This window comes from Mustela nigripes, chromosome 1 (genome assembly GCF_022355385.1).
Source record: "Mustela nigripes isolate SB6536 chromosome 1, MUSNIG.SB6536, whole genome shotgun sequence".
Taxonomy (NCBI): Eukaryota; Metazoa; Chordata; class Mammalia; order Carnivora; family Mustelidae; genus Mustela; species Mustela nigripes.
Window position 1 is genome coordinate 145375618 of NC_081557.1, and position 26593 is coordinate 145402210.

General features: G+C 39.3%; 1 protein-coding gene across 1 annotated transcript; it reads left to right on the forward strand.

The window, feature by feature from the left end:
* Positions 1–805: 805 nt before the first annotated feature.
* On the forward strand, positions 806–24829 carry CTSO (cathepsin O). The gene is made up of 8 exons (XM_059374731.1): positions 806–981; positions 9150–9258; positions 10220–10359; positions 12493–12660; positions 14322–14443; positions 19893–20056; positions 20620–20712; positions 23165–24829. The coding sequence occupies exons 1-8, from the start codon at positions 835–837 to the stop codon at positions 23197–23199; spliced, it is 978 nt and encodes a 325-aa protein (XP_059230714.1). The 5' UTR covers positions 806–834; the 3' UTR covers positions 23200–24829.
* The last annotated feature ends 1764 nt before the right edge of the window (positions 24830–26593 follow it).

Sequence of the window (26593 nt, forward strand, 5' to 3'; positions counted from 1 at the left end):
GTAGGATTGTGTTAATATGAAGTGATGTGGTGTGAAAAAAATAAAAGAAGAGCATGAAGAATGAGTTATTACGAACTAAGCTGAGATGGCGGAAAGCAATTACGATAATAAAATGAAGGGCGGGGGGAAGCTACCTTAAACAGGTAATAGCTAAAACTGAACAACTTAAAATATGCCAGCCATCTTGCAAAGTGTTTAAGGTGGGTTATTATATTTAAATTTCACCACAAACCTCAGAAGCACGTTCTACCCCTACCTACCTTTGCAAATGGAAAAACGGGCTTGAGAGGTTTTGAAATGGCCATCATGTAACAGGTAAAGAAATTGTGCCTGACTTTCATAACTGCAAATTCCTGTTAACGTATTTATAAACATCTGCTGAACGAATGAATGCCTTTGTGTCAATTCGCTCACATTTTGGAATTAGGTCCTAAACGTTAGAGACCTCCGCAGCAGGAACAAGGCCAAGAAAAATTCAAATACTGCCCGAATCTTTCAGTTTTGAGATAAAAGGAAGAATAGAGAACTTCGTTCTCGAAGCAGGTGACACCCGTCTGCGTTCTCGCGCAGCGCCTGGGGAATGACTCTCCAGCTCTCCTCGAACAGCTGGGAGGTGAAGATGCCACAAACATCCGCGAAACCGCCACAGTTCCCCGCTCATCGCATCCCCAGGCCCGGGGCCCTGGGGACTCAGGGAGCGGCCGAGCGCCCAGCGCCGTGCACCCGGCTCCGCCGCTCCCGCCCCGCACACCCAGGAGGGGAGGAGCCGAGGAATCGAAAGAGAAACCCGGGGGAGGCGGGGGCACCGGCGGCCGCCGGGCGCGGGGCGCGGGGATGGAGCTGCGGGCGCTGCGGCGGTTCTGGCTGCTTTGCTGCTGCTGCTGCTGCTGCTGCCGCGGCCGCGGCCTCCCCGCGGACCCCCGCGCCACCCTCACGGCGACGGAGCCGCGGAGCCGCGAGCGACAGGCAGCCGCCTTCCGGGTACCGAGCGCGCGCCGCTCTCTGTTTCCTAGTCGCCCCTGCTGCCCGGGCTCTGGGCTTGGGGCAGCGGGTTGGGGGGTGGCGGGGTGTCGCTGAGAGCCGCCACTCCAGGGGGTCACCCTGCCCGCACTTCGGTGACGGGTTTGGGCTCCCGGAGAAGTCCGCAGGCCAACTTCCCCCTCCGTTCCGCACGTGCCAGCCCTCCCCTATCTGGGCTCTCCGAAAGAGGGGATGTTGCAGGTTAGATCTGTCACCGTGGGCCTGTGGGATGAGCCCAGAGTCATCAATGGATGTGTTCACCGTATTCGCGATCGGAAGAAGCACCCCTTTGGGCAGTGCCCTGGACCGTCCTCATGGCCTTCCAAAGCGGGTCCTATCCAGAGTCTCTGGAACCGGATTAAAAGCGGAAGCGGCCGGACGGGTGTTCTCCTTCCGCAGGGGGGCGCTGGTGCCCGCCTGTGATCGGCTTGTTCTAAACAAAGAGCCCGCGTTGGAAAAGCTCAGAGCCCTGCCTCTGTGTGATTTTCCTGAGCTGGGGCTCCTCAAACTTGTGCAGCAACCTTCAAATTCGTCTTGACTTGCTGGAGACGGATTTGGAAAAAAGGGAAGCATTTCATTTCCTTTTCACATTATTTTCAAAAGTCCTCATAAGAATGCTTAGATTTTAGCCCAGCGTTAAACCTCGGGAATGGCCCGAGGTAGCAGAGTATCAATAGGTTTTTCCTGTAACCTAGAGATACCGATTTAAAGCTTGCCTCATTGTGTTCTATATATCTGAGACCACTTAACAACTTTTTAAATCATGAAAGACGTCATCATTTTATTATAAAAGAAAATTGATTCATTCTGACTCAAAGGTAAAAATTTAGTAGTATTGTTTGTTGGAATGATATTTAGTTTTTTGCTGGTATAGTCTTGGGATTTCTCCTGGAGTTCTGTAGCTGTACTCTTTTCTGCTCCTCCTGTCTCCCCTAGAATATTCCAGTGTTTAGGAAGTCGCAGCCTTGCCTGATTGTGCCCGCTCTTGTTTTTTGCCCAAACCAAGATGTGTACGCTTGTCTCTGCTTTATTGCTTTTGAGTTACATTATAGCTTTTGAAACCAGAGGCACTGGCACAATTGCTGGAAAACAAACTTTGTGCCCCTGTATTCGGCCCCTGTCCTGGGCTTGGCTGCCTATGGTGGTGACCCAGACCCTTTAGGGGAAAAAAGTCAATCTTATCTATACTGATAATTTATTCATTGGCTGAATAAATAAACACACTGCTGTTCTCCTCAAGAAAATCATGTTGGAGGATTGGAGGCACAAGGAGGCCAGAGTAATAAATATATTTTTAAATATATGCATAAACAATGAATTTTGGAACAGTGACAAAAAATTAAACAAAATTTTAAAAAATATATGTAATATATATCTATTGACTTATATAGTTACTCATATTGGTCCTGTGAAGTGGTTGCACCCAGGAGACAAAGGTCTGCAAATTCAACTCTTCTCAGGAAAAATACAAGGATCCGTAACAGGAAATGGAACATTTAAGTGGAGGAGGTCAGTTATGAAGACTTTTAGTACATTTAAAAATCTTGAGTTGAAAAAGCCTGGGAAAGTTTTCAAACCAATTGCTTCTAGTGGGAGTTTACTTCACAAAATGGATACCCAGGAATGAAAGTGTTTAGACTTTAAAACACATCACTGGAAAGTGGAGCACCTCGTGGTGTTAGATTCTAGTTGTCCAGACCTGGAGTAGAGGGCTGGACACAGGCAAAGATAGAAAAGGCCTTGCTTCCATGGTACCCATGAGCATTTGGAAGAATTCTTCTGGCCAGGCAGGAGAGATTAAAGTATGTGATAACCAAAACTCATAACTACAACTCTACAACGCTTTACTCCTTTAAGATCATGTCAAGTTATGAATTGGCAGAGATTCCCCACTGTTTAACCATCTGGTAAATTATGTGCAGAATCTAGAAAATGCCCTTGTTTCACAGTGAAGTTAAAGTTTAGAGGAAAAAAAATTGGGACACCCATGGGTGGCTCAGTTGGTTGAGCTTCTGACTCTTAGTTTCAGCTCAGATCATGATCTCGGGGTCATGGGATCCAGCCCCTCGTGGGGATATCTGTGCTCGTGGGGAGTCTGCTGGAGATTGTCTCCCTCTCGCTCTGCCCCTCCACCACTCTTTCATCCAAGCGCTATCTCGCATTCTCTCTCTCTCAAATGAATAAATCTTTTTTAAAAAAAAGTTTAAAAATTAAAATAGAATCGTAAAACACTCTGTGTTGGGCCAGAATCTATAGATGCCCTAAAAGGTAGACAAATCCTGAGGACCAAGAGCTGTAATCTCTGGATCTTTGTTTCTTATTTAGGGATAGCAAATAGGTCTCATCATGTTTGCAAATGGATTGATTAATAGTAGCTGCCTGAAATATGGCATTGGAAAGTATTCAGAGAATTGCTGTTGGAGACAGTTGGAGAAAATGTCTAATTGATTAATAATGTCTTTGATGGTGTTGGGTTCAGAGAATGGTGAAAGAGTCTTGTCATCCCTGCCATATGTATTTTCATAAATTCCTAGGACTATTTCTTAAATGGAAGTTAGATGGCATCTATGACACTTGTTGACAAACTATCACCACGTTATTGTTGGTTGAAGACTGGGCCACTCTATGGTTTGTTATGGTATGCTTCTCAGGATAACTGATGGAGGGAAAACGGATAGCATCCCCAATCTGTGCTCTTCCACTGCTTTAGAAACTTTTAATGCCGAGGAAAATCAGAATGGAGGATTCAGCCTGCTCCTCTTTGTGCTGAAACCCAGGTGTGCACTGATAATTTACCGATGCTCATTATTTCACCACAGAAAAGTTCATATTCTTATGCCTTTGAGAAGTTACAGACCCAATAGTGGAACTATAAAAGTCATATGCACTCACTTCAGAGTGATGTTTATGTGCCAATACAAATGTGATTTGTGCATAAAATTTTAGAATCTTCACTTTAAAATTACTGGCATAAAATGATATATGTTACATTGTTAAAATTATATATAATTGTTAGGCATGTTGTTTATGCATAAATATAAAATAGTAGTTTATGTATAAATAGAAAATTTTACAATAAATAATCCTAACTAATAAGTCACAGATACTTGCCATAATCAGCCCCTTGAAATCTGGATTGTCTCCTCCAAATGAACTCTGGGCAAGAATGATTTAAAGCACATTTTCTACCTAGCATAGATAGCTGAATTTGATGTAAGGTACTGTTGTTCAAGTGGGCATTTTCAATGATTCTAACTTAATGCCTGCATTGCCAAAATGAAAATATATGAGGACCTTAAAATCTTGGATCAGAGTTTATTCATTCATTTGTCCATTTTTTGATATGTTTGCCTGTTTCGTGTGTGTTGAGTTTGAGGAGTTAATTATAGATCCTGGATATCAACGTTTGTCCATCTGTCCATTCATCTATCCAATATTTTCATATTCACTATGTGAAAGGAGCTGATCTGGGTTTTCTGATTCAGTGGGGGAATAAGACATGTGCCAACTTCTAAGAATTATAGCCTAACAAATGGATATTGTATACTTGAACATTGTACTAGAATCCATTTTTCAGTGAACAAACAGAAAAATGTAAAGAGTAATACACTAGAAAAATTATTCCTTCAATCAATTCTCAAAGGAGTATCACTTTAATTCAGTCTTTATGTGCATGTACAAGCAAATACTAAATGACAACATATTTCTTTTTATTTTACTCTGCATGATAAACATACATGCATATTATTTTTATACAGATGTCAGCACAACATATACAAAATCCTTTGTGCTGGTGACTTCTGTAAAGCAGGAATTTATTAAAGTATATATTTTTATTGTTCTAGTAGAGGCCTTCCCAACAGCTGCACTGTCGACATTGTGGAACCAATAATTATTGGCTGTGGGGAGCTGTCCTGTGCCTTGCAGTGTGATTAGCAGTGTCCTTGGCTTTTACCCACTAGGTGCCAGTAGTGTCTATCAAAATTGTCTGCAGACACTGCCAAAAATCCTTGGGAGGGAAGAGGAGGAAGGAGGGAGTTTCCCTCAGCTGAGATTCACTGATCAAAGATTTACAACTCTCAAGTCTTAAGAGAAATTCTCAGCGATGCTCCCACACCGCATATAAACATTCTGCCTCTCGGGCCATCCCCAGACTTACTGCAACTTCCAGAAACGAAAGCACCAGCAAGGAGAACGTTTTAAATCCATCTGTGAAATGTATGATTTGTCCTATACCAAACCTCAGAACCTCCAAGTGAGGGCTGTTGAGGGAAAAGCTAAAAAACAGAAGTGGGAATGAGTTTAGAGCCCTAAAGGAAAAGTCACCTTACAAAGCACCTGTGGCTTCTGCAGTAACGTCAGTGTACAGCTTATCCCAGCAAAGCATGAAATGAACTCATTAAGGGAGCACACACCACAGAGAAAGTACAAAATAGATCACCATCCTACGACCCGTCTGTTTTTCACACATCTGCACGTTTCAAAACTAGTAATGCCGTGTGCTATATACTCCTCAGAACTTGACTGTCTTCTTTCCTAAGTGACCTTAAGGCTCAGGTCTTTCATTTTAATATTTTATATGGTTTTAGGCACATTGACTCGACTGTAGGTATAGTCACCATACTATAATACCATTATGGTCTCTTCCATGGTCTTATGTTAAGATCATGTGGTAATTGGTCCTTTACCTAGGACTGATTCTATGACAGAGCGAGTTAACATGAGGAGCTCCATAGACTCACAGTTTGTGATGCTTCTGCGAAATCTGCTCTCACAGAAGGAATCGAAATGGACCAGAAAAGTCACTTGGAAGAGTAGTCAATTCCAGAAATGAAATACAGGGCTTTTTAAAATTTACGTGATTTGAAACCCTGTTAGGGGGACTTGATTTATGTCTTACTGTTCTAGCAAATAGGAGAATAAATATTCTTGGATATACTGATAATATCATTTTACTGTGAAATCTGTTTCTTTTGATCGATAACTGGTCATTTCTAATTGCATGACAAAGATTAGCTCCATATTAATCTAAGAAAACCTGAAAACATGATCTTTGAAGGACATTTTCTATGTCCAAATGTTCTGTGTTTAAAGGGGGAGAAATATTCTGTGTTTAAGGGGTGAAAGAAGATACAGCACAGGAGTATTGAATTTAACATTTTTTCTGTAATTTGCATTTTCCAAACATTATCTTATTTAATTCTCACATTCTGTCAGGTCGGAATTACCCCATTTGTCAATGAAAAAAATAAAGACCCAAGAGGCTAAGTAGATACCCAAATATTGCTTGACAATGTGGTTAAGACATTTGTTACAAAACTGAGAAGAAATTAGAGAAATTTACTGTGTGTGCATATAAATGTAGAGAATTATGTTGTGTTCAGAATTCTCATGGGAAGTACTTTTAATGTTATTGGTGGTCTTGCAAATTCAGAAAAGGGGGGATGAGGATTAGTGGTGGGGAGAAGGCAAAACGGAGCACTTTGGGGTTTAGAGGTCTTTGGTTTTTGCAAGAAGTCACGTTGTAAATATCAGATATCCTTAGCGTGGGCTGTGGACAGCCATGAAATGACAGGAATCAGTGCACTGGAATGACATACAAAATCCACAAATGGGATTCTTTTAGAAGTTGGCCTCTATTTGATACAGGGGTTTCGTAGATTCCCTCAATCACGACTCAGAAATTTGCTCTCAAGTACTGTTTGGTGAGGATTTTTGTCACGAAAAGATTTTGAATTTTGTCAAGGGCATTTTCTGCATCGACTGAAAATATGATTTTCCTTGCTTTTTAAAAATGCCATTAATATGGTATATTATGCTGATTGGTTTTCAAAAGTTAAACCAATGTAGTATTTTTTTAATGAACCTCACTTGGTCATAAAGCATTGTCCTTTTTATATATTGTTGGATTTGATTTGCTAATACTTTCTTAAGGATTCCACATCAATAGCCATGAGGGCTATTGGTGCATCGGTCTATTTTCTTGAGATGTTTTCGCCTGGTTTTGTAATCAGTGTAATACTGACCTTGTAAAATAAGTTGCAGGGATGCCTAGGTGTCTTAGTCATTTAAGTGTCTGCCTCTGCTCCCGTCATGATCCCAGAGTCCTGTGATGGAGCCCTGCATGGGGTTCCCTGCTCAGCAGGGAGTCTGCTTCTCCCTCTCTCCCTTTTTCTCCCCCATATGCTCTCTTTCTCACTGACTCTCTCTAACTCAAATAAGTAAGTAAGTAAGTAAATTAATTAATTAATTAATTAAAATAAGTTGCAAAGCATTCGCTTCTTTTTTATTTTCTCCAAGGATGTGTATAAGATTGATATTATTTCTTTTTTAATTGTGTAGAGTTCACCAAACAAGACATCTGGGCTTAGAGTTTTCTATTTCTCATACATTCAGTTTTGCAATTGGTGGTGTCTGAGGAGTGTGTCCATTTCATGCACACATTCATAAAACTTCCTGGTTTACCGTTTTCAAAATACTGTTCTTCTAATGACTGAAGCATCCATAGTGACAGCCCCTTCCTCGTTCTTGATGTTGATCATCTGTGTTTTATCCTTTCTTTTTTCATTTCCTATCACAAGACCAATGGCTGAGAGAAATGGGGAGAGGTTGGGAGAGCTACCTGATGGCAGCGCAACTCTGATCTAGAGTGAAGGAGGGAGGGAAGATAGATTGGGGGAAGTGCTTTAGATGGCTGTGCAGCCAAAGGAAGGGTCAGAGAGACCCTCAGGGCTCAGTCATTGGCTAGCGGCAGCTTGTGGGAACTGTGGCCTCTCTTGTGGTAATTTAGCACACAGCACACAACCCCCCATAGATGGAAGTCTGTGAGGCCCATTCTCACGGCTACCATTTGCTTTCCTATGCATTTTTAGTGTCCTACATTCTCAATGCCCTGCTTAGTCTAGCCCACAAAGATGTTCAACCAATACTTAGAAAATGAATGAATTTTAAATTCCTTAGCAACTAGCAGTCTCTGGCTCATGTTTGTCACATGGAATATAGATACGTGCTTTGTTATTTCTGTTCTATTTTTGTATTCATGCATCTGCTTTCTAAATTATATTCAGAACTCTGCTTTATCAAGATTATTCTTAAGTACGTAAAATTCATTTAGTAACTCTTTATTATTTCATTAACAGTCCTTCCAGGCACGGTCAATAAGGATGTAGTAAGAAGATGATAAGTTCCAATAATAACTTGCTTCAAAGTAAATAGCTTAAAGCTGTTACGGGCATGATGTATATAAAATGTCATTGGTGTATTTATTCAACAAAAAATGTTAATTAAGCATCCATTGTGTGCCAGGCTTGTGCTCAGGGTGGGGAGTGCACTGATGAACAAGACAGACAGGTCTCGCCCTCATTTTACTTAGAGGTTTGTGAGACAGACACACAATAAACACGTAGATCCATAAACAAATACATATGAGCTAGAGTTGGAAACTTACCTAATGGTAGTCTCCTGAAGTTGTATTTATCCTACACAGTTGGTTAGCATCAGGAAATTGAGGCATGTTCTCACAAAAGACAAGCTTAAGATAAATTATTACAAAATTCGGAGCTGAGGAATCTGTAAATAATGGTCATGTTTTCCCTCCAGATACACAAGTTAATCTATCTTCTGGGAACATCTGCAGCTGCATTGCTATCACAAAGCCTTTTTACCTGTAATGAGCTGGAGAGAGCTATTAAGCTGGAATAGAATCATATTTATTATTTACTGATTTTTTTGTGCTTTGTTACATAATGCTGGGAAATTCAAAGATACATGCACTCCAAATTCATAATTTTTTAACCTAATGAGTATCTCTTTGTGACAGTTTCTACTAGGATCTAGTGTTTATTTGCAATAAACGTATTTAGTGCTTTCAACATGCTGGTAAAGAGGAATTATAAATGGATAAGACATACCTTTCCCAGCCTCAAAAATATACCTGAAACCAGATAATAGTTTTCATACAAATGTTTGTAAATCTGATCTAGAGGTCCTATGCAATCTTTCACTGTGATCAGTAGGAAATAAATCAAGCTTTGCTTCTAATACCTCAAAAATATGTCCAAGTTAGTTACACATATATTGCTCTGAAAAGTGAACATAGGTGATGTGAATTAATTTTTTTCTTCTTTTAGGAAAGCCTTAATAGACATCAATACTTGAATTCTGTATTCCCTCATGACAACTCTAGTGCCATCTATGGAATAAATCAATTTTCTTATTTGTTTCCGGAAGAGTTTAAAGGTACTGTGATATTGTGCTACTAGTTGTTTGGTTTCCTGATTTTGATTTGTTTTCTTAATTGTTGAGGAATCATTTAATTGTGAATCTAGTAAATTGAGTGATAATTAACATTTGTTAAATACTAAATGTCAAGCATGTAAATACCTGGCTACTGTCTTCGGATTATCTTCTAATTAAGATCTAAATGTTATAGATTTTTCCATGTAGCTGTAAGGGCCAATGTTTCACCCCTTCTGCATTTTTTTTAAGATGTTACTTATTGATTTGACAGAGGGAGAGAAACAGTGAGAGAGGGAACACAAGCAGGAACACAAGAGAGGAAACCCCGCAGAACAGGGAGCCCAACACGGGCTCAATCCCAGGACCCTGAGATCCTGACCTGAGCCGAAGACAGATGCTTAACGACTGAGCCACCAAAGAGCCCCCATTCTGCATTGTTTTTTAAGATTTTTATTTATTTATTTGACAGATGGAGATCAAAAGCAGACAGAGAAGCAGGCAGAAAGAGAAGAGGAAGTAGGCTCCCTGCTGAGCAGAGAGCCCGATTTGGGGCTCGATCCCAGGACACTGGGATCATGACCTGAGCTGAGGGCAGACACTTAATGACCGAGCCACCCAGGAGCCCCCTTCTGCATTTTTTAGTGCTATTTCTATCCTAGACATCCATAATTCCATGGGTTACGATAAAGCTAATGATATCAATTATACTCATTTTTATTACTGACTGAGTTCTATCAGACAAGTCATTTTATGTGGCAACTCCAGTCCTGTTGTAGGAATTCCTTAGTTTTCAGTGAGTACATTTTGAGTTATGAAAAAGTATAAAGGAAAACCACAAACCTAGTAGCAGGCTATACTAGAAAACTTCTGTTTGTGTTTGAAAAATGCCTCCAAAAAGAATCCCAGGAGGCCCTCCTTATGGCGTATGTTGGCTGTATTTTCATTTCCTTTTTCTCTTCAGCTATTTATTTAAGAAGCAAGTCTTCCAGATTGCCCAGATACAGAACAGAGGTGCAAACATCCATACCCAATGTATCTTTACCATCAAGATTTGACTGGCGGGACAAACATGTTGTAACCCAAGTGAGGAACCAACAAACTGTGAGTTTTAGGGGTTTTCTTTTTCTTTCTTTCTTTTTTTTTTTTTTTTTTTTTGTCTTTTTTAAATCATCTTAGCATGCATGGGAAGTCATCTTTGAAGTCCAGTTCAATCAAACTTGTAGCAGAAGCCATATCTCTGGGTAAATCCACACTCCAAATACCCAGAAATGACAATGAATGGAGAATCTCTGATGAAATGAGAGGCAGATGTCAAAGCAGGTTCTTTTTTTTTTTTTTTTCAAAGATTTTATTTATTTGAGAGGGAAAGAGAGAGAGAGCATGCAATCGAGAGCACAGGAGCAGGGGGAGGAAGAATCAGGCTCCCTGCTGAGCAGAGACCCTGATGCGGGGCTCGATTCCAGGACCCTGAGATCATGACCTGAGCAGAAGGCAGAGGCTTAATGCACTGAGCCACCCAGGCGCCCCGAGGCCGATTTTTATTTTAAAGATAAACCTACTCCTCTACACCCCATTGGCATAGGGAATGACAGCTGACCAGGGAAAATCGACCCCATAACTACAGCGATATAGTCTCAGTTTATCTGAGTGGAAACCTTACCATGTCATTCAGCCTTCCCATTTAAGGTGTTTTAGACCAAGCAGTTTCTCAGTCACCATCTAGTTAGGATGATTCTTTTCTCCTCGGAATATAAATCTATCGCTTTTTTACAAATATATGTATTATTATGATTTAAGTTTTACCACCGAATAATTTGCTTTATTATTGAATTCATAAAGAAGAGTGAATTAGTCAGAAACAGAATCCTTCCAGGAAGTGTCTACTTTGTATTAAAGGAATACAATTTCGTTAGTAATCTTGAGTTAAAGAAATATACTGTAGAGATATTTTTGAGCAGAAGCTGCCCTCCTGGGTCAGCTATTGGGAGATAAGCTAGCTCTAGGTATGGTGTCAGCAACCTGTACTCACTTTTCTCAAAGGGTGGAGACCCGGACATAGAGTTCCTTAGTGCCTATTTTCCTATGCCATAGGCACTGGGCATAAAGACATAATAAGACATGGCTCAACACAACCCCACAAAGATAATCAACTGTTCTTCCTTTCTTTGCCTCACTGTGTAGCCCATGTCCTGGGATGAAGTCAGTTCTGCCCAACTTCAAATCTTACTGTTACCTCTGCCTTTTCCATGGATCCTTCTTCCTTGTGCATGAAACTTGATTTCATTTCCTCCATTTTCTCCCTATTTTTTCAGGACGAACCCTTTCATTCTTTCATTCCAGTTAGTCCAATAAAATCAAGTTATTAGATCCAGAATGAGGAAGATTGTCAGCTGACATTTCAATGAGGAATGGCCAGTATGGGTTTTGATTTTTATGATGTTTTATGCATATCTGTGATATGCCCATGCTGGCACTTTGGCAGCCTAGAAAGTAATTCATTCAGCTCCTGAGTCAATCAAATAATGAGCACAGCTTGGATGATGTATATATCCTCACCCCATGTCACCTCATCACTGCCTCTACCCTTTAGGATGGAGATGGTGGATGCCATAGAGGCAGAAGGTCAGGGGAGAAACAAGAGGGATTGAAGAGTGGGTGGGAGTTGGCACACTTCCTAGAAACAGAAGTCATGTCCAGTGAACTGATGAGTCTTTAAAAGACCATCCAGGGGGTGCCTGGGTGGCTCAGTGGTTAAGCCTCTTCCTTCGACTCAGGTCATGATCTCAGGGTCCTGGGATGGAGTCCCACATCTGGCTCTCTGCTCAGCAGGGAGCCTGCTTCCCCCCCTCTCTCTGCCTGCCTCTCTGACTACTTGTGATCTCTGTAAAATAAATAAATAAAAAATTAAAAAAAAATTTTTTTTTAATTAAAAAAAATAGACTGTCCAGGTGTTCTCTCACTCTCTGAATCTCACTTTCATCTTGCATTGTCTCGTTGACCTGGGTGGTTGCCCATTTATCTTTAAAAGTTACATTTTAGGGCTGAAGTGAGAATTTTGGTTTTTCTTTTCTTTCATCTATTTGAAAATCTATAGGCTGCGCATTACTATTTTGTAGGCCTCCAGATTCTGCCCACTTTACTTGACTTGTTAACTCGTGATAATTAACGATGTGGGTGAACTTGGTTTGAACATTATTTGGTAATAAATACAATGCTGTTTCTCTTTTTCAACAGTGTGGAGGATGCTGGGCCTTCAGCGTGGTGGGTGCTGTGGAATCAGCATATGCAATAAAAGGCAAGCCTTTGGAGGACCTGAGTGTACAGCAGGTCATCGACTGTTCCTATAATAACTATGGCTGCCAGGGAGGCTCCACTCTCAGTGCTTTGAACTGGCTGAATAAGGTGACTAGTTTCTCAGCCTTCTAAACTCTTCGTTTCCTCTTCGGTTTAGTTAACATGCCTTCAAAATTAAATCAGTTTACTCTCAGATATACCAAAGAATGTTTTTATTTTTATTTTTTTGAAGATTTAATGTATTTATTTGAGAGAGAGACAGAGAGCACGAGCTGAGTGGAAGAGGGAGAAGCAGGCTCCCAGATGAGCAGGGAGCCCGATGGAGGGGCTTCATCCCAGGACCCTGAGATCATGATCCACGCCAAAGGCAGATGCTTAACCAACTGAACCACCCAGGCACCCCTAAAGAATGTTTTTAAATTCAGAAATTTTGATGGCCAAAGTCTGAATCCCTCAGAAGATTTGAAAATGAATTGCTTTCAGGCAAGTCAGCTACTCAGCGATCGAAGTGTGGAAAATCTTGCCTTCATTTGTTTTCAGAAAAATATGTGTTTTTTCTCAGCATTTTTCAGTAGGTGAATACTTTCTTTCATAGTTATAGATCACCTAATGTCCCAGAAAGATGAGAACCTATGATTACTTATTTCTATAGAATCTTGGAATATTGCAATTATAAGGGACAATAGAAATCAGCAAATTTAACCACTCTTTATGTAGGTGAAGAAATGAGACCTGAGAGGTGAGATCATGTTGCCAAATCAGTAGCTGAGCCATAACTGTGTCTTAAGTCTTCTATCTCAATGGAGGGCTTTATCCAATACTCCAGAGTGTCCTCCATTTCTTGGGAGACACTCTGACATTGTCCTGTATCCAGGGCCAACTGCATGAAGCCAAACCATGAGGATGTTGTTATGGTTTGTAAAAGTCATCAAGCTGGAATTTCCCAAATTGGGATATTCTTTCCTTGTTCGCTTGCTGTATTTTGAGTTACTACATGCTGGAAGCTTCTCTGTACACATCAGGGACAACAAGGAATTGTGTGTCCCCTGGCTTCTATAAGCCCAGAATCAGAAAAGGAGGATTGTCTACCAACAGCTAAAAAATCTGTGACATAGGCTAGATGTATGGCATAGAGAGATGTAGGTGGAAAGAATGCTTGATCTGGCCATTGCCTGGGCTGGGTGAGTCTCAGAGACTTGCTGATGGAACCAGAAGCTCTGGAAGGAAAATGAGTTGCCCTGTTGCAACCTCAGGAGAAAAAAAAATGGTAAGACTATTATTAAATGTAAGGAGGCTCTAAGGAAGGAAGTTAGAGGAAAAACAAGAGTAGAAGAGAAAGATACTGAGTTAACTTAGTATGTCCATAACAAACACCTAAAGGTTGAATTTAAGAATTTAGGTTATTTATGGGGGTGCCTGGGTGGCTCAGTGGGTTAAGCCGCTGCCTTCGGCTCAGGTCAAGATCCCAGGGTCCTGGGATCGAGTCCCATATCGGGCTCTCTGCTCAGCGGGGAGCCTGCTTCCCTCTCTCTCTGCCTCTCCATCTACTTGTGATTTCTCTCTGTCAAATAAATAAATAAAATCTTTAAAAAAAAAAAAGAATTTAGGTTATTTATGAATTTAGGTTATTAAGATAACCTAAAAATAGCCACATGACGAGGATGTGGCCAACTTGAATCTTATTTGGACACATCATAGTAATTGCTGTTTGATTTCTAAAACAACTGTGTTTTAAATAGAGAACCCTTTGGATGATTATTTTCTTTTAGACGCAAGTAAGACTGGTGAGAGATTCAGAGTACCCATTTAAAGCACAGAATGGCCTGTGCCATTACTTTTCTGATTCACAGTCTGGATTTTCGATCAAAGGTTATTCTGCATATGACTTCAGGTAATTGTCTTATTCTGTTGTGTCTCTGTCTGCATTTCATAGTCTCTGATCTATTGACCATTTGGAATCAATAACTGGATTGATGGCATTATTGAATACAAGTCATAGTTTTAAGACCTAACTTTTTGCTAGAGAGACTAATGGAGGGCTGTCTAGAGATGTTGTTTCTTAAATATGATCTTATTTTTCCATTTGTGTTTATAATAGAATTAACACATTTAAATCCGTGTAAGATATAAGTTATCCTTACCACCTTGCTTTAACAAACGGAGTTGCCGTGATTATCATTTGTATATTTCAGTCTCACTGTTGAAGTGATCCAAAATTGCTTTGTATAGACTCCCCAGTGAGTATCAAGCAGTCTCCTTACCAAGAAGTATCCTTTTGAACATGCTTGCATTTTTTTAAGGCATCAACCGTAAGAAAAGCATGAACTGAAACATTCTTATTAGAAGCAAGTGAGACTATATTACTGGAGGTAGATTATGGGGCACACACTACGGGCACGATGGGCGTGCAGGGTAGATGAGGACAGGCAGAGGAAAGGGACTAGTGTGGAAAGTTGAATGGCGTGATGACTTGAATAGGTTCAGGGGCGAAGAGTCATTACAAAAGGCTTTAAAAGTGCATGAAACACTGAAATCCAGCTAGAAAATCATTGTGACCCTTTGATACAGTACAGAAAAGGGGTTCAGGGATAATAGAACAAAGGAAATTCAAATAGCTTCTTTTTTCATTTAAAAAATATATCTAAAGGAATCTTAGCACAGTCCTTTGAAACAGAGAAAGCAGAAAGTAAATTATATTCAGCTGAGGTGACAGACTACCCCCAAACATACCAATACAGAATATAAAAGAATCTCTTGATCCAGATGGTGCCAACCCATGAGATCTGAAGGAAATCAAGGGTGAAATTGGATCATTGAACAAAATGGAACCCGTCTAAGTAAGCATACATGTACCAGAGGCCTGACAGATTGTCAGCACAGCTCCCATTTACAACAAGGGCTCTTGGGGTGACCCTAGGAACCACACACCAGAGAGTCCCAATTCCACAGATGGCAGGTTACAAAGAGTCTGTAATAAAATGTCCAGAGTCACCAAATACATTGTCCTACATCTTTTTTGAGGGAAACACACTCTCAAAAATGAGGAAGTGTGTCTCTATAAGCTGTCCATTCCTTTAGAGTGTAAGTGAAGCATGCGCACAAGAAGTAAATAGATTTTCAAAATATCACTTAAAAGGTTATAAAAAATGTCACTTAAAAACTTGAGGGAATCCCTGATCATGAGTAGCAAAATAATAATAAAAAAAAAAATAGGGAGACATATAGAAGAAGAATAAGCATGAGTCTGAATTAGAGAGATTTGGAGAGAGAGAATGTAAAAGTCACAGGCATTGGACCTGAAACATGATTTGTCTAACCCTTTGGTTAAGAAGAAAGAGGTCCCAATTAAAAAAAAAAAAAAAAAAGAAAGAAAAAGAAAAAATTGTTTACACTGGACATAAACATTCTGGTAATAGAGTGCTAATGGTATTAGACTCTGCATGAAGATCTTTCATTGATTTACTCATTCATTTGAATATGTATTGAACATTGTTTCAAGTTCTGGGGATTCAGCAGTGAACAAAACAGACAAAAAAACCCTGACTGCATTTTAGTGATAGGGACAGACAATAAAACAAAAATATGTACTGAGTGCTAGATGTAATTATTTCTACAGAGAACTAAGTAAAACAGTGGGAGGAAGAGGAAACATCAGGGGGTATACAGTCTTAAAAAGAATGACCAGGAGGGGCTCCTTGAGAAGATGACTTTTGGGCAAAGACCTGGAGAAGTGAGGGAACCTAACCATCTAGACTTCTGAGGAACAACTGTTCCAAGCATAAGGAGCCGTAAGTGCAAAGGGACGGAAACATGTGTGGCATATTTAAAGAAAAATGAGGAAGCCAATGGGACTGTAGATGGACAAGACTAGTCGCAGATGAGGCAATAAAGGTTATCGGGTAATACCCTTGGAGCAGTGTTAGAAAAATGGTCTTAGGGGCGCCTGGGTGGCTCAGTGGGTTAAGCCGCTGCCTTCAGCTCAGGTCATGATCTCAGGGTCCTGGGATCAAGTCCCGCATCGGGCTCTCTGCTCGGCAGGGAGCCTGCTTCCCTCTCTCTCTCTCTCTGCCTGCCTCTCTGCCTACTTGTGATTTCTCTCTGTCAAATAAATAAATAAAATCTTTAAAAATAATAATAATAATAATAAATTTAAAAAAAAAAGAAAAATGGTCTTAGACCTGAGACATCATAGGTTATTACCCCTCATAGAATATGAAGCCCCACAGAATATATTGATGGATTTTATAGAGGGAATGAGAGAAAAGATAGTTAAGGATGATGAATCTAGGCTTTTTGGCCTGAACAACTGAAAGAATGGAATAAACTCTTACTTGAGACATGAAAGTCTGAGACAGGAACAAGTTCAGGAAGGAATATCGACCTCAAGCCGTGATCCCTAGAAATACTGTAGGGAAATCGAGAAATGAGAGTAACAGGAAAGCAGGGTTTCCTTACCAAACAAATTAGTACTGCGGGCACTTACTGATCCTACTGGGGAGCTCTTGGGGCCAAGGTTAAGTAGACAGTTCAGAGTTATCTCACCCAGATTGATGTTTACTCCCTTCCATGTCAGTTGAGGGTGCTGCTAAGGAAGAGATGTGGGGTGAGCTTGATTTCCTGGCTCTTTAAGAGAGAAGGACCTCGGGAAAAGAGCTTCAGGCCTCCTTGTTGGAAACCTGGCCAATTATACCACCATGGTTAGGGCCAGAGGATGTGGGAAGATTTTAAGAACAACTGCTGTAGTAAGGCCCCGGACCAGGCCCCTGACACATCTGAGGTTCCTGAGACTCAGGGAGGGTCACAGAACTAGTAAGGTAACTATAGGGCCACATTAAGCATATGGAAAAAGGTTTGATAGTATATCCATTATCAACAATATGGATTTTGATAGTACATTTGGCCTCCAAACAACATGACTTTGAATTGTACATTCTACCTCTAAGTGATTTTTTTTCCCTCAAAAGTACAGTTTGGTACAGTATTTTCCTTGTGATTTTCATAATAGCTTTTTCTATGACTTCATTGTAGAAATACAGTGTTAAGTACATATAATATACAAAAGATGGGTTAATTGATGGCTTATGTCATCAGTCAATCTTTTGGTCAGCAGTGGACTATTAAGTTTTGGGGAAGTCCAAAGTTAATTGTGGGTTTTTGACTGTGTAGGGGTTCAGCAACCCTAACCCCCAGTTCAGTGGTTATTGGGCTAATAGTGGAAATTAAAGCGCTGTTAGGAGTATATTTTAACTTGCCAACATCTTTCTGAAACGCAAGAGATAACAATGCTAGTCATTTCTGGGACTAAATAGAATATTTCTGGACTATGTCATATCCTGTTTCATATTTTTGATCTCTTTTTTTAGTTCTGCCTCAAAGCAGAGACTACTACTCAGTTGCTTTGATTTTACCATGTTAATTATCCTCTACATTCTAAAAAAATATTTTTCCTTCTTGATCTTTCTCTTTCCATCATGCTCTCCCTGTCCCTGGAGCTTTGATGTCATGTATTTACAGTTTATCTTTTGTCATCTTACAAAGGTAGAGATGCTTGTATACTCTTTAACGGAGATAATCCTATTTGTCATATTTGGATAACAAAATGTTCAAAAATTTGAATATAATAAAATATACATTAAAACATATGCTGAACAAAACTGGTTTAGCAGGTAATTAGAAATGAGGAAAGGGAGCGCTTTCTTTTAAATTCAGAGTGTAATTTATGTTAGGCACGCTATAAGTTTATACCTGCAATTTTCTCCTTAGATTGTTTTTGTGACAGAGGTGACTTCAGTCACCTGCTAGAGTCACTGACTCCAGTGTCACTGGAATGACTCCAGTCTATAGCTGTAATTTGAACCCAGCTATGCAGAACTTCAACACCTATACCCTACCATGATGCCTTGTAGGAATTTTGTAATTTTGCCTGTCTTAGGATAATCTTAATGGATACAGGTTATTATTACAGCAGTGAAAATTAGAATTGACTGCCTATAGATCTCCAGAAAAAGATCTTCACATTAACAGGTCAATATGAATAAACGTTTAGAATGAATGTGCATGCAGTTTCTATCTCAGTAAATTCTCTTATGCACTCAATTCTTTTTCCCATCTGTGGGTAAAACGTCCCCTTGGTAGAAACTGATCCCCTGCAGGTTATGATAATAGGTTATTTACTCTTTGGCGCTACTAATCTACTCATGGCTTGCTGCAGCAATAAAATACCAAATGCTATCTTAATGGTTTGAAATATCAGTAATTTGGTTTCAGTGTCCTTCACTCATCAGGCTGACCTTTAAAAGGGTAAATAATGGTTTAATGACATACTTCCAAGATCGATGATGACCAACTGTTATGTAACAGACTTTATCAGTAGGTGTCTACGTGTGAGAGCAATAGCGGGGTCTTTCACAGACTTCGCAATCTAGCCCTGGTTCTCTTGGCATCTTTTTTTTTTTTTTTAATTCTGCATTTATAGCTTTATTTTAAAATAATAGCAATAAACCCATTACATGGCAACCTGTAACACACTTTTATGAAAAAGATATTATTTTCCCCAAACTGAGACATATAAATAAGTTGACTGGTATCGCTTCAGATTTTTCTAGATCTTTTTTATTTTTATTTTTTTTAAATTATGTTCTGTTAGCCACTGCATAGTACATCCTTGCTTCTGTCGTATAACGACATTTGCCACTTTTGTGTAATGTTCCCCTCTGATTTCTGCATTTGGCGTTCATTCACATAAGTTGGTCAGTCTCTTGATTCTCACATGGTATGGCACAGTTATCTCACGCATTTAGTCTTCTCACTTCCCTTATTAACAGAATCCCCCTATTATAGCTTGATACTTTGCCAGCTAGCTACAAAACTCCATTTCCTATTTTCCTTGGAGCTAAAGTTAACTGAGTACTAGCCAATGAGATCTATATAGACCTATGCAGAGCGTGTGTATTATCTATATAGACATACGCAGAGTACGTGTTTTACTTTTGGAAAGTCTTCTCAATAGGAATATTGTACTTCTTTCTTCTTTGTGCTGTCTGGAATATATGTTAAATGGCAAGAGCTCCAGCAGCAACCTTAGACCATTAATTGACCTTGACAATGGAAACCTCCCATGGTAGAGCAGAATACAGAAAGATTCTGGCTTCCTGATACCTTGGAGCCCCACAGAAGTCCTCGCCTACCCAATCTCTCAGACCTCTAGTTTCCATCTTTAGGTCTTCTGTAATTGCAATCGAACCTACTTCTAACCATACATGGATTAAATAGATTATTTTTTTATAAACTAGCTCTACCTTAAAAACAACCCCTTAACCTTGGATTTTCTCTTCTGGTAGTGACCAAGAAGATGAAATGGCAAAAGCACTTCTTACCTTTGGCCCCTTGGTAGTGGTAGTAGATGCAGTAAGCTGGCAAGATTATTTGGGAGGAATAATACAACACCATTGCTCTAGTGGAGAAGCAAATCATGCAGTTCTCATAACTGGATTTGATAAAATAGGTAAGTCTGATAAGACTTGATTGGTTGCTTTGCAGCTTGAACTCTGACTTACAAATGATCACCATCCTTTAAAATGTTGAAATTTGGTCCTTCCATGTCTAAGTCGTCCTAAGACCTTAACAACTTTTCAGTAGACTTCCAGGTTAAATACCCTGTCATGGTCCTCCCTATCAATTTTGAGGACAACCTTGTTAAAATAACAATAATTCTTGATTTAAATAATGTGCATTCTCCACCTGGAATGTTTAGAATAATTGTTGGGGGAAAAGAAGTGTTTGTTATTTTAATTGTATTTTTCTAAAAATTCTTTTTTTTTTCCTTTTCCTAATTCCCAGGAATTGTGTGTATGTTTTAATTTCATGCTATCTGATTCAAATATATATTTTTCCATTACCTGGAGTGTGACACTAAGTGCAGCTCAAGTTTGCTTAGCCAGAATCACATTAAATTTTTAATCTCTTGCTCAGAGCTGCTATACCTATCAAGAACTAACTCTTTAAATTAATATGCTTCACAACAAAATTTTAACTTTTCATGGTTTGTTACCATCTTATGTTTTGTAGGAAATACTCCATATTGGATTGTGCGGAACTCATGGGGAAGTTCATGGGGAGTAGATGGCTATGCCCATGTTAAAATGGGAGGCAATATTTGTGGTGAGTCATGAATTCATGTTTAAAACTTTAGGCTAAATGTCCAGGCAGACACTTGGAACATATTAAAATTACAAACCTGTATGCTTGTAATTTAAGTCCATAGTCAGCTTCCAATGGACTCAGACCATTTTTACAGTAATAATTTTCATTCTCTAGCCAACTGATAAAAATAAAATAGTGTTCCTTGAGGAGACACATTGCACATGTTCACATTTTAAAAGGAAGAGAGCTTGTAGTGATAACAAGTATAACGTGCAAAATATAATAAGACACACTACTAATAAGATAGAGTACTAATTTACCAGGAGGCTGAGATGCTCTGAAAACATCTCCAAAATTTATTTCCTTCATTTTTTTCTAAGTACGCTTCACACCCAGCTTGAGACCTGAACTAACAATGCCAAGATCAAAAGTTTCACACTCCACTGACTGAGACAGCCGTGCACCTCCCTTATTTATTTTTTATAACTGAATCAATTTTCCTAATTTGTGCACCACAATACCTGCTCAAGAATATCAAGAATTGCTTTTTCTTTGTGTCAAAATATATGAAAATCTGAGCATTAGGCTTGTTTCTGATTTAATATGCCCCTTGTTACCTACAGACTCAAGCATAACACACACCGGAATTGAGGGGCTGAAACAAATACCAAATATGCTTTTTTGCTGAATAACAACTTTGTTTCTGGTTAACCACAAACCAAATTAAAATAGCTAGTCAAGTATTTTTAACTTTATTCTAAAACCTATGTGTAAACATATGTTCTAAAAATTTTAATCTAGGAAATCAGCACAGTTTATTAATCAAGTTTGACCTAAACTATATTGCATATGAAAGCAATCATTTAATTTCTTATTACAATGATTCCTAACGTACATACAACTTTTTTAAAAGTTGTAGAACCCTCCGGAGAGTGAGACTGAGAATAGAGAGTTATAGAAAAGTTCGAGAGCTGGGATGCCTGGGTAGCTCAGTCGGTTAAGTGTCTGCCTTCAGCTCAGGTCATGATCTCGGAATCCTGGGACTGAGTCCTGCATTGGGCTCCCTGTTCAGCAGGGACTCTGTTTCTCCCTCTCCTTCCACTCCTTTCCCTGCTTGTGCTCACTCTCTGACAAATAAATAAATAAAATCTTTTAAAAAAAAGAGAGAAAGAAAAATTTAAGAGTTTATATTTTGATTCAAGCTAGTGAACACTGGCCAAAGGTATCATAAAGTAGAATCCATGAGAGTTAATCAGCGGTCTGGCCTATCACCCCAATAAAATATTTTTCTGAAATTACTTATGAAGGAGAGTCAACATTACAGAAATCTTCTAGCCAGAGGGCTAGCAAACCAGTCAGGCCTCTACTTTTTAGCATCATGGGGGCTTTTCCATTGTTGGAACTTGCAGATGCATTACCGCTGCCGTTCATTGAGCCTCTGCTGCTAAACCCAAATTATCTCAAACTGTCAAAGTGGTGATACTTGGATCTGGATGAAGGTTGTTTTTTTCAAGGCTCTGGCAAGAGAGTTGCAAGAACATAATTCAGATGCTCGTTCATACTTGCCTCCGTTATGACTCCGTATCCTACCCCCACCACCTCTTCTTCAGCCTCCAGCTACTAGGGTGAGCTGGAATAATCGCTCCTCTCTACTCGTGTTCCAGTGGGATCCTCTATGTGCCTGCCTGATTAGTAATTAAGCAGGGATCCAAATCATTCCAGAAAATGGATATTTCCTGAAAGTTAATACCTGATGATGATCACATTTCTCTTATGAACAACACAGATAGTATTCTATGGCTCCAAGAGATTTTAAAGACATAGCTAATTACAGTGAAATCCAGTCTTCAAATGGACTATTTATTGCTTTTACCATGATGTTGAGATCTATGGTCTTAGGTGCTAAGAAAGCCTAGCATATTTGTGATTTATTTAAATTTTGCTAAAGTTCAGATCTTAGAGTTTGAAGTTTCAAATTTTATTTAAAACAATCCTATAAATTATTGTATTCCTCTAAGCAATACCTATGAGTGTATTTCAGATACATTAATCTAAAGATTTCAGATACATTAATCTATTTAGATAATAAGTCTTTGGGTTTTTGTGGGTTTTTTTTTTTTTGCAGTTTCTTTAAAAAAATATTTTATTTATTAATTTTGCAAAGACAGAGAGGGAAAGAGTACATGAGTGTGGGGAGGGGCTAGAAGGAAAGGAGAAGGACAAGCTGACTCCGCACTGAGCATAGAGCCATATATGGGGCTCAACCTCACAACCCTGAAATCATGACCTGAGCCAAACCAAGATTCGGTTGCTTAACTGATTAAGCCACACCGGTGCCCCTGTAGTTTCTTGAAACAAAAATGTTAGTCTGTCTTTGAAGTTACCATGTTTATACTGTCAGCTACATGCATTACTATTTTTTTTTATTTTGAAGGAAATAGACTAGCACTAATACTTTCTTTTTCTCTAGGTATTGCAGATTCTGTCGCTGCTGTATTTGTGTGATATGTTGGGAAGATCAAGGGACAGCAATAAAAATGAAGGTTCATAATGAGATGTGGCAAAGAACTATATTCCCAGCGCTGTTCGCCTTCAGGCCACTGGCTCCATGGCCTAGGAGGACTCTGTGGAACAGTTTCTAGACCCTGGGATGAAGGACACTTTAGGAATCTCTTCGATTTGAAGAGGATTTTATCTGGCTTGATTGTTGTTTTTGTTTGTCTTTAATGATATACTTCCAGTAGGATTAGAGGGGATAAGAATTTCTTTTCCTCTGTCCAATATCATCCCCAGCCATAGCTCACATTGATATACAAAATTGGTCAGCCTAGAATAAGGTGTGCTCTCACAGTTATCATCACAGCCCTCGGAGACGGAATTTCTTAATTGAAAGGCCAATTGCTTTACCTCCACAAAAGATGCTTACCCTTGAAACAGTCGAAAGGTCATATAGAAAGTAACAAAAGGACAAAAACCACTTTTTAAGAGAAATTGATTGAAATTAAAGGACCAATATGGTGACTGTGTGGTAGGAAAAATTCCAGGAGCATTGCTTGAGAGACAAATTACTATTTGGAAAATTTTGTTGTCAATAGGCTTCCAGGAGGGTGTTATTTCTTCCTTTGTCCTCCCTGTATTGAGGGGATGCCTCCCACTCTTTTTTCTTGTTCTTTACTGTAATGCTCCAGGTGGTTCGGCTTCCCTGGCTAGAGAAGTCTCATTTATCACTTTCCATTTCTATTTTATAATCATTTACTTGGCTCCATTTGCCTCTAAGCCTTTATCAAATCAGGATCTTACTTATCTGTTCCTCCCCTCATTCCTAGGCACCACCCCTTTCAAAGCCCAAGCCTAGCAATCTGGGCTATCAGTCAAGCTGACTTTCCCAATCTGTCTGTGTTCCCACTTTTCTGCTTACTTTTCTCAGACTCCCATACTAACCACGTTTTTGTGTATCCTTTTGGCTTCTACGTGGTTCCGGTTCTCGATGCCAATGTTTTCTTTAGCAGAAGTCATCATGTGTGGGTGTGTGGCAGTGTAAGAACCTCAGAGCAGAAGAGCTGATCTTCTGACTAAATATAAGTACAATAAGTACTTATTCAATATTCAATGGATTCATGTAAGAAAATCATATCAAATACTGCATATGTAAACATTTCTTCTCTGAAACTTATGGTTGCTTTCTAATGTAGACTATCTTAATGAAAACAAAATTTTAAATGTAATGGCAACCACTAAAAAAATTGAAGCCCTCCCATTTTTCCTCTCACTTTTGAGCTTTATCTATCCCCTTTATTAGAAAGTGAAAATCAAAAACAAAACACTATCTTTCTTTGTTTTACACCAACCAGAAGCAATCTCAAAAAAAATACTGTTGACTCAAATTTAGAAATGTTCCAGGAAGAAAAATATTGATATTCTGATTAATATTTTAATTATCCAAATATGTCAGAAGGGGACTTTGTGCTGGTTGTTTTAGCTTGTATTTATTTACTGATTTTTATACACTGTAAGTGCTTTCCTGATACTCTTTTTCAAATGTTAAAGACTTTTTAAATTACAAAATGATTAATACCTCTTAGCTGTTCTGGATTTTGATGACATTTATAATAAAACAACCTATATTTGACTTTGATTGAAGTAGACTCTTGATAAGAGCGTGACCTACATTTTGTGAACAGTGTTAATGTGCTTAATTCCCATAAGCTTTTCTCAGTTCCAAATCCATATATTCAATTTTTGGTTGTCTCTATAGACACCTGAACCTCAATGTCTATAAAATTAACCCCTTTGCTTCCCCCCTTCTAAAAAAAGCAGAAAAAAAAAAAAAAAGAAAGAAAAAGGAAAAGGAAAAAACTTACACACCTTCTAGAGTCTCTATTTTGGTTAACAGCATCAATATTATATAATCACCCAGTCAGTAGAAGTGAGGGAAATGTTACTGAATCAGGCCAACTACACTTTAGTAACCCACCACTTAATCACCTACCTTCCCTCTGTTTCTACCCTCCTTTCCTAGATGCATGTTCTTTCTTTATGTCTCAACTCTACTAGTCAGTAGTCACCAAACCTTACGTCTCCTAACACAGAGGTTCTCAAAGTATAGTCCCAAGACTCGAAGCCACATGAGAACTGATAAAACACTTTATTTATTTATTTGAGAGAGAAACAGCACTCCCTGCTGACTGTGGAGCCTAATGCAGAGCTCCATCCCAGGACTCATGAGCTCATAATCTGAACCGAAACCAAGAGTCAGTCACTCAACAGACTGAGCCACCCAGGTACCCCAAGACACTTTATTTTTATAAGTGCTCCAGGTGATTCTGATGGATGCTATTATAATCCATTTACTATGTGTCCCTGGATTTGCATTTCTGTAAGATATTATGTTGTTTCCCTGCTTTAAACCATTCAGGAGTTCCCCAATGCCTAAAAGATAACATGCCAACTCTTTTGAATGACCTTTCATAGAGAAGCCCCTTTCTACCTATTTGCCTCAATCTCTGCTGTTCTATGAGGACATATGCTGTGCTCCAACCATAGTAAGCTACTTGAAATTCCCCCAGTGGGGCTAAAGGGAAAGCAGCGAGATTTTCACATAATAGTTAGGAGTCATAATGAAAATCGTCAAGATGTTCCTGGATGTTATTTCACAAAGATCTCAAAGTGAATACTAAATTAGGCAACCTTACACAGACTTTGTGACTTATTTAAAAATTATAACTTAAAGTGGATCGTTAGCACTAGAAGCAAGTTTGAGTGGGGCAAGGGTAGTAACTGGCATTATAAATGGTTTTGACTTTTACATTAAGAATTACTTTTTTTTTTTTTTAAAGATTTTATTTATTTATTTGACAGAGAGAAATCACAAGTAGATGGAGAGGCAGGCAGAGAGAGAGGGAAGCAGGCTCTCTGCTGAGCAGAGAGCCCGATGCGGGACTCAATCCCAGGACTCTGAGATCATGACCTGAGCCGAAGGCAGCGGCTTAACCCACTGAGCCACCCAGGCGCCCCATTAAGAATTACTGATATATCCCTTGGGGGGGTGGAAAAAAAAAACTCTTACAACTATCTAGTTTAGTCACACCAAGAAATAAAAAAAGAGTTAAGTTAAATCATTTAGTCTGTTAGAATAAACCTTGACAAATAGCATTTATTCTAAGATTCCAAGACATCTTGGTGACAGAGCATCTATTAGCATATTTTTTTTATTACTTCATGAGATGAGTAAAGATTGAGGTAAGTATTTTTTTTAAAGATGTTATTTATTTATTTGAGAGAGAGAGGCAGAGAAAAGCACAAGCTGGGGAAGGGGCAGAAGCAGAAGGAAAAGGACGAGCAGACTCACCGCTGAGCAGGGAGCTGGGCATGGGGCTCCATCCCAGGACCCTGAGATCAT

Coding starts and splice junctions, on each gene's coding strand:
- CTSO (XM_059374731.1), top strand. CDS start 835: ATGGAGCTGCGGGCGCTGCGGCGGTTCTGGCTGCTTTGCTGCTGCTGC. Junction 9,259..10,219: donor GTTTCCGGAAGAGTTTAAAG/GTACTGTGATAT, acceptor TTTTCTCTTCAG/CTATTTATTTAAGAAGCAAG. Junction 10,360..12,492: donor AAGTGAGGAACCAACAAACT/GTGAGTTTTAGG, acceptor CTTTTTCAACAG/TGTGGAGGATGCTGGGCCTT.